The sequence below is a fragment of the Corythoichthys intestinalis genome, chromosome 4, assembly GCF_030265065.1.
Source record: "Corythoichthys intestinalis isolate RoL2023-P3 chromosome 4, ASM3026506v1, whole genome shotgun sequence".
Taxonomy (NCBI): domain Eukaryota; kingdom Metazoa; phylum Chordata; class Actinopteri; order Syngnathiformes; family Syngnathidae; genus Corythoichthys; species Corythoichthys intestinalis.
The window spans coordinates 27130457-27143454 of NC_080398.1; the positions used below are offsets into that span (position 1 = coordinate 27130457).

The 12998-nt window shown below is 40.0% G+C and overlaps 1 protein-coding gene across 1 annotated transcript in view; it reads right to left on the reverse strand.

The window, feature by feature from the left end:
• Nucleotides 1-221: 221 nt before the first annotated feature.
• The window catches only part of clcn1b (chloride channel, voltage-sensitive 1b), a 91486-nt gene continuing 78709 nt past the window's right edge, over nucleotides 222-12998 (reverse strand). Inside the window, exons 17-23 of the mRNA XM_057833334.1 lie at nucleotides 11108-11289; nucleotides 10960-11041; nucleotides 9822-9907; nucleotides 9701-9745; nucleotides 9511-9615; nucleotides 8126-8212; nucleotides 222-2836 (exon numbers count right to left, since the gene is read on the reverse strand). Of these exons, the coding sequence (XP_057689317.1) occupies nucleotides 2462-2836; nucleotides 8126-8212; nucleotides 9511-9615; nucleotides 9701-9745; nucleotides 9822-9907; nucleotides 10960-11041; nucleotides 11108-11289 (962 nt within the window). The 3' untranslated portion in view covers nucleotides 222-2461. The remainder of the gene's footprint in view (nucleotides 2837-8125; nucleotides 8213-9510; nucleotides 9616-9700; nucleotides 9746-9821; nucleotides 9908-10959; nucleotides 11042-11107; nucleotides 11290-12998) is intronic.

The following is a 12998-nucleotide window of genomic DNA, read 5'->3' on the forward strand; positions in this document are numbered from 1 at the left end:
GAAGGGGACCACCCACATCAAGAGGAGCTATTCACAAACACACACACGCAGTGCTCTGACGCCGGATTTCACTTGAAAAACTACAAAAGCTGTACCATATACAAACAGGAAGGATTGTCTCAGGAGTGATTTGATCGAGGATTCAAGGTAATTATTATATTTTTCGTACCATGCATCCATTTTCAAACGTGAAAAAAATCAATGGGAGAAATTCGCCACTACTGCATTGGCATCATAGTTAGCAATATTTACGTGAAATAAATGTTAACTGCACTTTTTATTAAGCACTGATTCACAAGAATTTTCAGCAGAAAAGCTCTGTTTACATCAGGCGGCAGCTAGCTACATTCACTAACAGACTAGCATTGTACTTCGACATACAGTATTTACGTAAAATAAATGCTAACTGCACGTTGTTTTTTTGTTTGTTTGTTTGGTTTTTTGCTTTTAACCAAGAAACGAGACTGTTTTACGTCCATATCAATAAAGAATTCGGGTATTTAAGCATTCATTCACAAGAATTTCCACCGGAAAGGCTGTTTACTTCAGGCGGCTGCTAGCTACATTCACTAACAGACTAGCATTGTACTTCAACATATTTACGTAAAATAAATGGGAACTGCACGTTTTTTTTGCTTTTCACCAAGAATCGAGACTGTCTTACTTCCATATCTATAACAAATTCGGGGATTTAAGCATGAATTCACAAGAATTTTCACCGGAAAAGCTCGGTTCACATCAGGCGGCTGCTAGCTACATTCACTAACAGACTAGCATTGTACTTCGACATATTTACGTAAAATAAACGCTAACTGCATTTTTTTTTTCTTGTAACCAACAATCGAGACTGTTTTACGTCCATATCTAAAAAGAATTCGGGGATTTAAGCATTAATTCACAAGAATTTTCATAGGAAAAGCTCTGTTCACATCAGGTGGCTGCTAGCTACATTCACAAACAGACTAGCATTATAATTCGACATATTTACGTAAAATAAACGCTAACTGCATTTTTTTTTCTTGTAACCAAGAATCGAGACTGTTTTACGTCCATATCTATAAAGAATTCGGGGATTTAAGCATTAATTCACAAGAATTTTCATAGGAAAAGCTCTGTTTACATCAGGCGGCTGCTAGCTACATTCACTAACAGACTAGCATTGTACTTCGACATATTTACGTGAAATGAATGGGAACTGCACCTTTTTTTTGGGGTTTTTTTTTTTTTTTTGCTTTTTACCAACAATCGAGACTGTTTTACGTCCATATCTATAAAGAACACGGGGATTTAAGCATTAAATTAATTCACAAGAATTTTCACCGGAAAAGCTGTTTACATCAAGCGGCTGCTAACTACATTCACTAACAGACTAGCATTGTACTTCGACATATTTCAGTAAAATAAACGCAAACTGCATTTTTTTTTTTTTTTTTTTGCTTGTAACCAAGAATCGAGACTGTTTTACATCCATATCTATAAAGAATTCGGGGATTTAAGCATTTATTCACAAGAATTTTCACAGGAAAAGCTCTGTTTACACCAAGCGGCTGCTAACTACATTCACTAACAGACTAGCATTGTACTTCGACATATTTCAGTAAAATAAACGCAAACTGCATTTTTTTTTTTTTTGCTTGTAACCAAGAATCGAGACTGTTTTACATCCATATCTATAAAGAAATCGGGGATTTAAGCATTTATTCACAAGAATTTTCACAGGAAAAGCTCTGTTTACATCAGGCGGCTGCTAGCTACATTCACAAACAGACTAGCATTATAATTCGACATATTTACGTAAAATAAATGAGAACTGCACGTTTTTTTGCTTTTAACCAAGAATCGAGCCTTTTTTACGTCCATATCTATAAAGAACTCGGGGATTTAAGCATTTATCCACAAAAATTTTCAACGAAAAAAGCTCTTTGTCTGTGATTCCACTCGGTCAGCTTTGACAGCCTCGCCAACAATGCAGGCCCCCGATTTATCGGCCGTGCGCCCCGTGTCCCGTCAATACATTCTGAAGTCTATGCTTTCTTTCTTAAAAATTCAAATGAGTTGCTCATTGATTTTTTTTCCCCTCCGTTTTTTATTTTTAAAAAATTACAGACCATTCTAGGTGATTTCAGGTCAAATATATATTAGCAAATCACATATTTAAAATGAACCTAAATCAGTAAACATTAAATCCTCCTCGAGGTAAATGCAATTAATTCTACATCAATACATGTCTTCATTGTCGTCATAAAAGGCTGCCATTCTTCCATCAAATATTTGAGTAAAAATTAGCAGTCACTGACGTGGATGTGCATCGTATAAATCCATTTATAAGAAGGACTAAAATGTCCAAAAGGGCTGAAGAGTTTGTGAAAGACACAGGAGGCACCTGAGATTTGAAGAGTGGAAAAAAAAGTAGAAAAAAATAGCTCTTAGAGCACAAAGTTTTTGACCAGACTCGTCCTTTCTAGATGGGCTCATCCGACTCCTCGCTCTCATGCTCTTCCCGTAGGGAGGACAGCGTGAGGACGGGGTCGGCTGGCGAGCCCGGCGAGTCGGCAGGCGAGGAAGTGGACGGCGACGCCGACTCGTGAGTATTGACCGAGTTGCCTCCGGCTGAAGACAAGACGTCTTGGGCAGTTATTCCTCTTGAATCCTTCCTCGCTGGCTCCCCATCCCTTCTGCTCCCCTCGCCCCATAGGTCCCTGTCCCACGTGGGGGAGGAAGTGGTAGAGGATGGTGGCTGGTGCTTCTTGGCTTTCCTGTTGGCATCCCGGAAGCTGGCCAACGGCGGACGCAGCCTTACGCCACTGCGAGTTGAGCCTTCTATAGCTTTCTGTAACTGTGTGCACACCCCAAGTAATTAGTGCAATATTGTTCCCTATTTTGTGTAATTCCTTATGAACTCAACCAAAGTTGAGAAATGTTTGAAGGTGACAGACTCTGATTTGTCTCAAATTTATTCTAGAATTACAGTGTAAAAAAAAACAAAAACAAACAAAAAAAACATAATATTTATAGTAAAATTGAGCCATAAAAGATTTACTGTCTAATTAACAAAAAACTACAGGAAATAAAGCACTGTAAATTTTAACTAGAGTTGCACAGATACCATTTTGTGTTTCCGGATTGCCGATGCCGACACCCAGCTGTAGTATCTATCTGCATTTTTCTTTTTGTACTGAAGGGATGCTATTCCCTTCAGTATAAAAAGAAAAAAATCCATATTCACTGTTTGACTGTTTGTATTACTCTAACACACCCAATACAAAATAAATAGCATTTAAATGAGTGATTGGAATTTGCAGCGCTAAGACAATGGGCAGATAAGGGCATAACAGATACAAGATGCCTGCTGAGTACGGAAGCCCAACGTGCGCGTCATGTAGCTGACTGAGATTGACGCTGACTGTGCGCTGATTGCGCGATACCATACCATACCATCCCATCCCATCCCATCCCATCCCATCCCATCCCATCCCATCCCATCCCATACCATACCATACCATACCATACCATACCATACCATACCATACCATACCATACCATACCATACCATACCATACCATACCATACCATCATCTTCCGCTTGCTCCGAGGTCGGGTCGCGGGAGCAGCAGTTTTAGCAGGGAAACCCAGACTTCGCTCTTCCCAGCCGACCAGCTCCTCCGACAGGATCCCAAGGCGTTCCCAGGCCAGCCGAGTGACATAGTCTCTCCAGCGTGTCCTGGGTCTTCCCCGGGGCCTCCCACCGGTGGGACATGCCCCGAACACTTCTCCGGGGAGGTGTCCAGGAGGCATCCTAACCAGATGCCCGAGCCACCTCAGCTGACTCCTCTTAACACGGAGGAGTAGCGGCTCGACGCCGAGTCCCTCCCGAATGACCGAGCTTCTCACCCTATCTCTAAGGGAGAGCCCGGACACCCTGCAGAGAAAACTCATTTCGACTGCTTGTGTCCGGGATCTTGTTCTTTCAGTTACGATCCACAGCTCGTGAACATAGGGGAGGGTAGGAACGTAGATCGACTGGTAAATCGAGAGCTTCGAGAGCAGCTCAGCTCCTTCTCCACCACTACAGACCGGTGCAGCGTCCGCATTACTGCAGACGCTGCACCGATCCGCCTGTCGATCTCCTGCTTCTTCCTGCTCTCACTCGTGAACAAGACCGCAAGATACTTGAACTCCTCCACTTGGGTCAGGATCTCATCTCCAACCCGGAGACAGCACTCCACCCTTTTCTGACTGAGGACCATGGTCTCGGATTTGGAGGTTCTGATCTTCATCCCAACCGCTTCACACTCAGCTGCGAACCGCTCCAGTGAAAGTTGGAGGTCATGGCCTGATGAAGCCAAAAGCACCACATCATCTGCAAAAAGCAGAGATGCAATGCTGAGGTCACCAAACCGGACCCCCTAAACGCTTCGGCTGCGCCTAGAAATTCTGTCCATAAAAATTACGAACAGAATCGGTGACAAAGGGCAGCCTTGGTGGAGTCCAAACCTCACTGGGAACGAATTCGACTTATTGTCCCCTAAGAAGGGGAAACTTGTCTTACCCTTACCAAGGGGCTCGGTACCCCCACAGGACTCCCCGAGGCACACGGTCGAACGCCTTCTCCAGATTCACAAAACACATGTAGACTGGTTGGGCGAACTCCCATGCACCCTCGAGGACCCTGCCGAGGGTGTAGAGCGGTTCTACTGTTCCACGGCCGGGACGAAAACCACACTGCTCATCCTGAATCAGAGATTCGACTTCCCGACGGACCCTCCTCTCCAGTACCCCTGAATAGACTTTACCGTAGAGGCTGAGGAGTGTGATCCCTCTATAATTGAAACACACCCTCCGGTCCCCCTTCTTAAAAAGGGTGACCACCACTCCGGTCTGCCAATCCAGAGGCACTGTCCCCGATGTCCACGCGATGTTGTAGAGGCGTGTCAGCCACAACAACCCCACAACATCCAGAGCCTTTAGGAACTCTGGGCGGATATCATCGACCCCCGGGGCCTTGTCACCGAAGAGCTTTCCAACCACCTCAGTGACTTCAACCCCAGAGATCGGAGAGGCCACCTCAGAGTCCCCAGACTCTGTTTCCTCAAAGGAAGGCGTGTCGGTGGAATTGAGGAGGTCTTCGAAGTATTCTCCCCACCGACTCACGACGTCCCGAGACGAGGTCAGCAGTGCCCCATCTTCTCTATACACAGTGCTAATGGTGCACTACTTTCCTTCACGTTTGGACCACCAAATCCCACCATCAGCTCTTCTGGTAACCAACAATGGACATTCCAGAACAATGAAAAGACATCCTCTTCGCCCACAAGGAACATCTGATAACAGAGGAACTCGACTGAGAAGCTGACACTCAGCAGTCACGTGGCCTCAACTCTCCTTGCCCTGACAACAGTAACAGTTTTTTTTCAATTATCAATGGTTTTGATAGATTAATCTGTTGAACCCAAACATACATTCCAGATTAATCTCATTATGAGATTAATGTGTGCATTTTAATGCGGTCAGTTGACATAATCATTGGCGTTGAATGAGTTACGTACTTTGAGTAACCATCTTTTACATGATCATTTATGCTAGTTGTCTTGCCCTTTAAAGGGCTCCTCTATTTTTAAGACAAGTAATTCTTAAAAGATAAATGTTATTATGAGTTATAATAATTTGATATTAAAACCCCTCTTAATGTTTTTGTTTTAATAAAGTTTGTAAAATTATTTTAAGTGATAGGTCGCCATTCTTGTTACATCGCCGTGCGTGACGTCACCGGGCCCATTGCCAAAATTCCAGCGTGTCACTCGTTAGCTTTCCCAACATGTCGTCAGTTCTACCCTTCCTATTTGAACCAGATCTGAAAAGTGAAGAGCAGGACAGCACTGTCGGTCGTTCACAAGACGAGCTTCAGGGAAAAATGCGTGCAGCAAATACCTTATAAGACAAAAGTTGGGCAAAACTGGTGATGCACTCGCTGCAAGTGAGTCTAAATGGCAACAGAGCGAGAGAGTGTTGTTGGAAACTCCGGTTGGGAGTGAGAGTGTATGCTGTTGGGAACTTTGGTTCCATTAGCAGATATTCAAGGTAAGCATATTGTGTTTTCAAACTTATCTCAATATAATTATGTAGATTGTTAGCATCCAGAGCTGATGTGTGCTTTACATACAGTACAGGCCAAAGAGCACACCTTGTGTAATACATGTCTTGTACATTGTAACGCGTGGTAGGTATGATACGTGTATAAAAGTATTAAAAAGGGGAGAAGCTTCCACTTATGCACATTTATTCACAAAAAATAATATTTCCACCTTGACCACTCTTCACTCGGGAGCTCAGCAGTACGCGAACACACGTTCCCTGACGAACTCCAACATTGTTGTAAGGTCCACGTCAGAGTCACTGTCGTCACTGTAGCGTGCCATAGTGCTTTAATTATTTTGTATGATTTGGGGAAAACTCCCACGAAGAATAGTCAACAAAAAAGATAGCAATAGTAATCCAAATCCGCGTTTTTTACTCACTCGAAGATCCAGGGATTAGACCGATCCCATGGCAATGTTGCAGCCGCGATCAGGCCGTCGATTCCACAAAATAGACTGATCCGAAAAGCCGCTGTGGGACCGACAAATCAAAAAAATGGACAGATCCGAAACCAACATTGCAGACGCGGTGGGACCATTGGATCCAGAAAATAGACGGATCCCTTACTTGACTGAGGATCCAGGAAAAATGCTCGGGTGCCAGTTGTAACGCGTGGTGGGTAGGATATGTGCATACATGGACCAAAAAGGGGGAGAGCTTCCACTTATGCACATTTATTCACTAAAAATAATAATTCCACCTTGACCACCCACTTCACTCCCCTTGTTTCCATTTGACTGGAAATTGCATCCAAAAGCAGCACATCATGGCATTTTACTTCGCGAGTTTAGGCAGCAATAAGCAATTGTTGAACATGCTACACATTTGGAAAGATCCCAATGACGTCATCACTGCGAGCCCGCAAACCATGGCGTCAAAATATGTAATATAATATAATATATTATGGTCAAAATATGTACTAAATATTATAAAATATTGCCATTGATTTAACATTTTATGTGTTTCTAACTACATATTTTAGTACAAGAGAACAATTGTGGTTTATTAGAGCCTACATGCATTTAAGTTAGAGGATCACTTTAAGTTATTTGCCTCGCAAATGCGTATCATTGTAGGGGAGGAAATCAAAAAGTCAGTTTTTAAGGCCCTGCTGTGGGGGAAGAGCACTTCTAGATAGTTAATTTAGCAAACTGGAAATTGGTCAATGTTGGGAAGTGCAATTTTGCAGTGCTTATCTTGAAAACCACTCAGATAATAAATTCGGCATGTGTTCATTATTCATACAATCTATATTTATATACAAATGGAACTTTGTCTGTGTGTGTTCGTTCTCTATGGACTCTGAAACGGCAAGGCGGATTTTGATCAAATTTTACACAGTTGTACTTTATGTGTCTGGGAGTGTTTCTAGATGGGTTTGATCTCCGTATACCTCCATTTAGTGCGGAAAATCAATTCAAAACTCCAAAAATTAGCATAGAAAATGCGACCTGATTACGGACGCAAACTTTTGGGCCAAAGGCACGTCTCTTGCGATTGCAATGTTGGCTTTGAAACTTAACGGGTTCATGTAGAAATTCAAATGTGCTGTGATGATACGTTGTGGCTTCGAGTACTCCACAACAAGATGGTGCATTTTAAAAAATGTTCAATTTTCCGGACTATTACTAAGGGATTCATTTCAGCTGGATATTCATACTGTAGCAACTGTTATTTATTATGTAATATGCCCGCAATGGTTCATGGATAGTTGTGGCAACCATGACTGAGAGTGCTGGTTGTCGTTGTTATATTATTGTGTTTTCTGTTCAATAAAGGCACTGTCTCTTGGGGCCGTGCGATGTCTGGCGGACAAGAGCCTTGGGTCAACAACCCAGAACAAGTAGTATGCCTTACAGCCAAGCTATACTGCTAGTCTTTAAAATAAATTTGACACAAATCAGAGTTGGTCACCTGCAGACCGCTTGTTGAGTTTCATATGGAATGACTCTTTATGATAATTGTTTTGAACCAAAAAAGTACTTTTTACCTCTTTGAGTGCCACCACACCCACCAGCTTGCCAATACTGGTGACGTAGGCATGACTCAGACCCAGCAGGGAGAACAGAGTGTGGGTCTGAGGAATAAAACAGCAAAAGAGTGGGGGCGAGTAGGTTACCTTCCAGTCACTGTTAAATGTATTGGAATGTAACAGCATTCTGCTTGCGTGGCTGCTCATAATCACTTTCTCTGCAGGGGCTAACAATGTATTGCGATAATGTGCTGTATACATAATGCACATAATACATAATGTATGTGTACAGTACAAAGTGTTTGCAGCTTTGCATAACAAAACAAACGTTTTCAAAAAGTTCCCACGTTGTGTTTGAAGTTTTTGTTCAGTTAGGTCTCAGCTATTTTTTAGGTGCGACATGCGAAACTAATTTTTTTCTACCTCATCAAATTTTTAACTATTTCTGTTTCCTTAAAAATACTGTATGTCAAAATATGTATTATCAGATATGTTTGAACTTGGAATGCTATAGAATAAATACTGACTGCAACGAATTAGCACGATAAATTTGGTTAACTTGACAGATTTTTTTCCCAAAATTGTTCCTCAGTGTTACTGATCAAACTTGTCAAAAACAATATATGTAACATTGAAAGTGGCAGCCAAAGAGTTATTAGGGCAAAAAACAAAAACAAAAAAAAAAACAACAACAAAAAAAAACTGAAAAATATATTTTATTAACATGTAAATTTTAGGGCTGTCAAATGATTAAAATTTTTAATCGAGTTAATTACAGCTTAAAAATTAATTAATCTTAATTTATCGTAATTAATCGCAATTTAAACCATCAATAAAATATGCCATATTTTTCTGTAAATTATTGTTGGAATGGAAAGATAAGACAAGATGGATATATACATTCAACATACGGTACATAAGTACTGTATTTGTTTATTATAATAACAAATCAACAAGATGGCATTAACATTATTAACATTCTGTTAAAGCAATCCATGGATAGAAAGACTCGTAGTTCTTAAAAGATAAATGTTAGTACAAGTTATAGAAATTTTATATTAAAACCCCTCTTAATGTTTTTGTTTTAATAAAATTTGTAAAGTGTTCAATCAAAAAACAAACTAGTAGCCCGCCATTGTTGATGTCAATAATTACACAATGCTCATGGGTGCTTAAACCCATAAAATTAGTTGCACCCAAGCGCCAGCAGAGGGCGACAAAACTCCAAAAAACACAAGTAACAAGTTTGGCATTGCACTGTGCTGTCATTTTAATCTGTTTGAGCAGGGCATGTGCGTTAATTGCGTCAAATATTTTAACGTGATTAATTAAGAAAATTAATTACTGCCCGTTAACGCGATAATTTTGACAGCCCTAGTATATTTATTCATTTGGTTGCTCACCTTGTGCAAAGATGTTCTTTCAACCAACTGAAAGGGAGAGGGGTCAATGCGGATCTGCTCCATGTCCATTGGCTTGTCCATCTCGGACTCCTCCCAGGCTTTGATCTGCTTCGGCCAATCACAGGACCGCACTTATCGTACGATAAGTCGACTTATTAGCTGACAACGCTAAACTTTGGTGGTACAGTACCTCATCTGGTGACATTGTGTCAGCCAGTGTAGGGGGAGCTGTGTCCTGGGGGATAAACAGAGGAACAGATGTCGGTTGAGCCGCCATTTTGGACATTCTTAGTCAAGAAGACAAAGAGTACCTGTGCATCAGTCTGTCCGGTGGATGACGAGGAGGAAGAGAAGAGTCTCTGAAGTGTCCTCCTGACAGATGGCGTTTTGCGTTTTTCTGGAAATGTTTGAACATAGAAAACAGGTGTCCAACTGGTGGCCCGTGGACCACATCATTTTGTGTGGCCAATGAAAGTAAATCATGTGCATTGACTTATTGTTTTTTCGCTAAACTGTGTGTGGTCAGTGATTCCTTAGGACTACAATCAATCAACGAATATTGACAATTTTTTCCTCATTTTTTTTTCAATTTTAATTTTAAAAAATATATTTTTTGTTATATTTTTGAATTAATAATCATAATAATGAATTAACAAAAAAATATTTACTGTTTTGCTCATTTTTATTTTTAATTAAGAAACTGTAAATATATTTTAAACAAATTTATACATAAATATTTTAAATAAATAAATAAATAAATAAATATTTACTTCACAAAAAATATTAAATAAAAAGAAAATATTCACCACAGAGCCCCTAAAGGGACATCGACAGAAATTAATTAATATAAACTGGTAAACATTAGCATTTTATAGCATTTAAGCTAGCGGACGTTTGCTATGTAAGTTAGCCAATTGTTGTAAACGTTAGCACTATATAGCTTTTAAGCCAGCGGATTTATGCTATGCAAGTTAGCCAATTGCAACAATGCAACAACTGGCTGACTTGCTAAGCTTAGCTTAAATGCTATATAATGCAAATTTTTACCATATAGTTTCTGGTGTGCACCAGATTGTTTCAAGTGATGCCTTATATTTACTGCATTTTTTTAAAATGATATTTTTCTTCAAATAAAATGCGAATAGATTAAAAAAAAAAAAAAAATCTATCAAAATAGTCAATTTACTTGTTTCATTGGGGCAAACCTAGTTAGCAAATATGATAGCCCTCCGAAGGAAACTGTAACTATAATGTGGCCTGGACCAAAGATGACTTTGACACCCCTGAAATAAAGGTTGAGTTTAAAAATGTCACTACAACTGCTTTTGTTCTTCTATACATTTTCTGGTGTTTCGGATGCCTTGTTGCAAATTGCCAGAAAGATAAAAATGACAAAAACTGAATTTGACACCTGTGGGGAAAGCTGTTCAAAATTGCACTTTTCTTTACCTGAGCTTGTGTGATTGCTTGAGGGCTCCTGAGCTTTGGGGGACGGGATAGGCCCGTTACATTCATCTAGCACTGGCACGCTCTGAAAAAAAGACAAAACACACACCATAATATCCATGCAAATCATATAAGCAATATTTGTCCTCACCTTGTCGACAGTCTCCTCGCCACCCTCCTCGTCCACGAAGGTGAAAGACTCCCAGCTGATTTTGGACAATGGGCCCGGTGAACTCTGACCTCTTTCAAAGACACGCCTGGCTGGCGAGAGCCACCAGTCGATAGCGGCTTGGAGCTCCATCCTTTCGATGGAGCCCAGAAGAATCATGGATTCTTTTGGTTACGCAAGGATGAAATTAAGTTAGTCATTGGCTACCACTGATAGCGATAGATGTCCAATCCATTTGAACTAGGAGGGTTGGCAGGAGATTCACTGCCAGCATCTCCCAGTTCAAATGGAATGGATGTCTATCGCCTGTCAATGGCAGTTATTAAAAGAAAAAAAAAAACTGTGGTCACCGAAATTAACTCTGTCCCTACTATGAAACATGGAGTAGACTCAGCATACTATTATTCACCCACATTTGTTTGATTTCCATTTTTAATTGGAGATTATTAATCACACGGTCGTCATACTTGGTGGGAGGGCGCATCTTAGCCAGAAGAAGAACGGGGTTATGTTTTTTTAATGGTCAAGAAATGACCTCAAAATTGGTAAAAAAAAAAAAGTGACATAAATCCAACAAAAATATTTGTTTCTGTCAACCACAAGGCGTCACAATCGCCACTGGAACCAACCGATCAACTTTGATTGAAAGAATGATTTTATATTTTGTATTAGTGATTGCTACAGAACGAAATGGGTCAAATTATAAAAAATAGGGCTGTCAAACGATTAAAATTTTTAATCGAGTCAATTACAGCTTAAAAATTAATTAATCATAATTAATCGCAATTCAAACCATCTATAAAATATGCCCTATTTGTCTGTAAAATATTGTTGGAATGGAAAGATAAGACACAAGATTGATATATACATTCAACATACGGTACGTAAGTACTGTATTTGTTTATTATAACAATAAATCAACAAGATGGCATTAACATTATTAACATTCTGTCAAAGCGATCTATGGATAGAAAGAGTTGTAGTTCTTAAAAGATAAATGTTAGTACGAGTTATAGAAATTTTATATTAAAACCCCTCTTACTGTTTCCGTTTTAATAAAATTTGTAAAATTTTCAATCAAAAAATAAACTAGTAGCCCGCCATTGTTGATGTCAATAGTTACACAATGCTCATGGGTGCTTAAGCCCATAAAATTAGTCGCACCCAAGCGCCAGCAGAGGGCGACAAAACCCCAAAAAACACAAGTAACAAGTTGGCAATGCACTGTGCTGTCATTTTAATCTGTTTGAGCGGGGCATGTGCGTTAATTGCGTCAAATATTTTAACGTAATTAATTTTAAAAATTAATTACCGGCCGATACGCGATAATTTTGAAAGCCCTTAAAAAAATGATAAAAATATAATATAAATCGGACACAAAATTATTGTTTCCATACCGATCACCAGGTGTCGCCATTGCCACAAGAACCAACCGGTCCCCATTGATTGAAAGAGCAACTTTATATTTTTATAACAGAACGAAATGGGTCAAATTACCGTATTTTTCGGACTCAGGGTTTTTTTTTCATAGTTTGGCCAGGACTCATATTCTGGAGCGACATATGTGTGAAATTATTAACACATTATTACATCATTTCACATGCTATTTTCACACTAAACCGCTAGAGGGGCCTCAAGGCGTGTGCTTCAACTTATTAACAGACAAAACACAGTTATGGTTTGGTGAACTTGTCAGCATGTTCTTTATGCTATAGTTATCCGAAAAACACTTAACAGCTATGTTACATTAACATATCAGACATGTTTTTAGTTTGTTGGTTATACATCATGTAACTGTAGCGGACCGTGTGGGTTGCCGTTACATAACGTTAGCATACCGTACACTTATTCAGTGTATTCTTGTTGTTCCCTA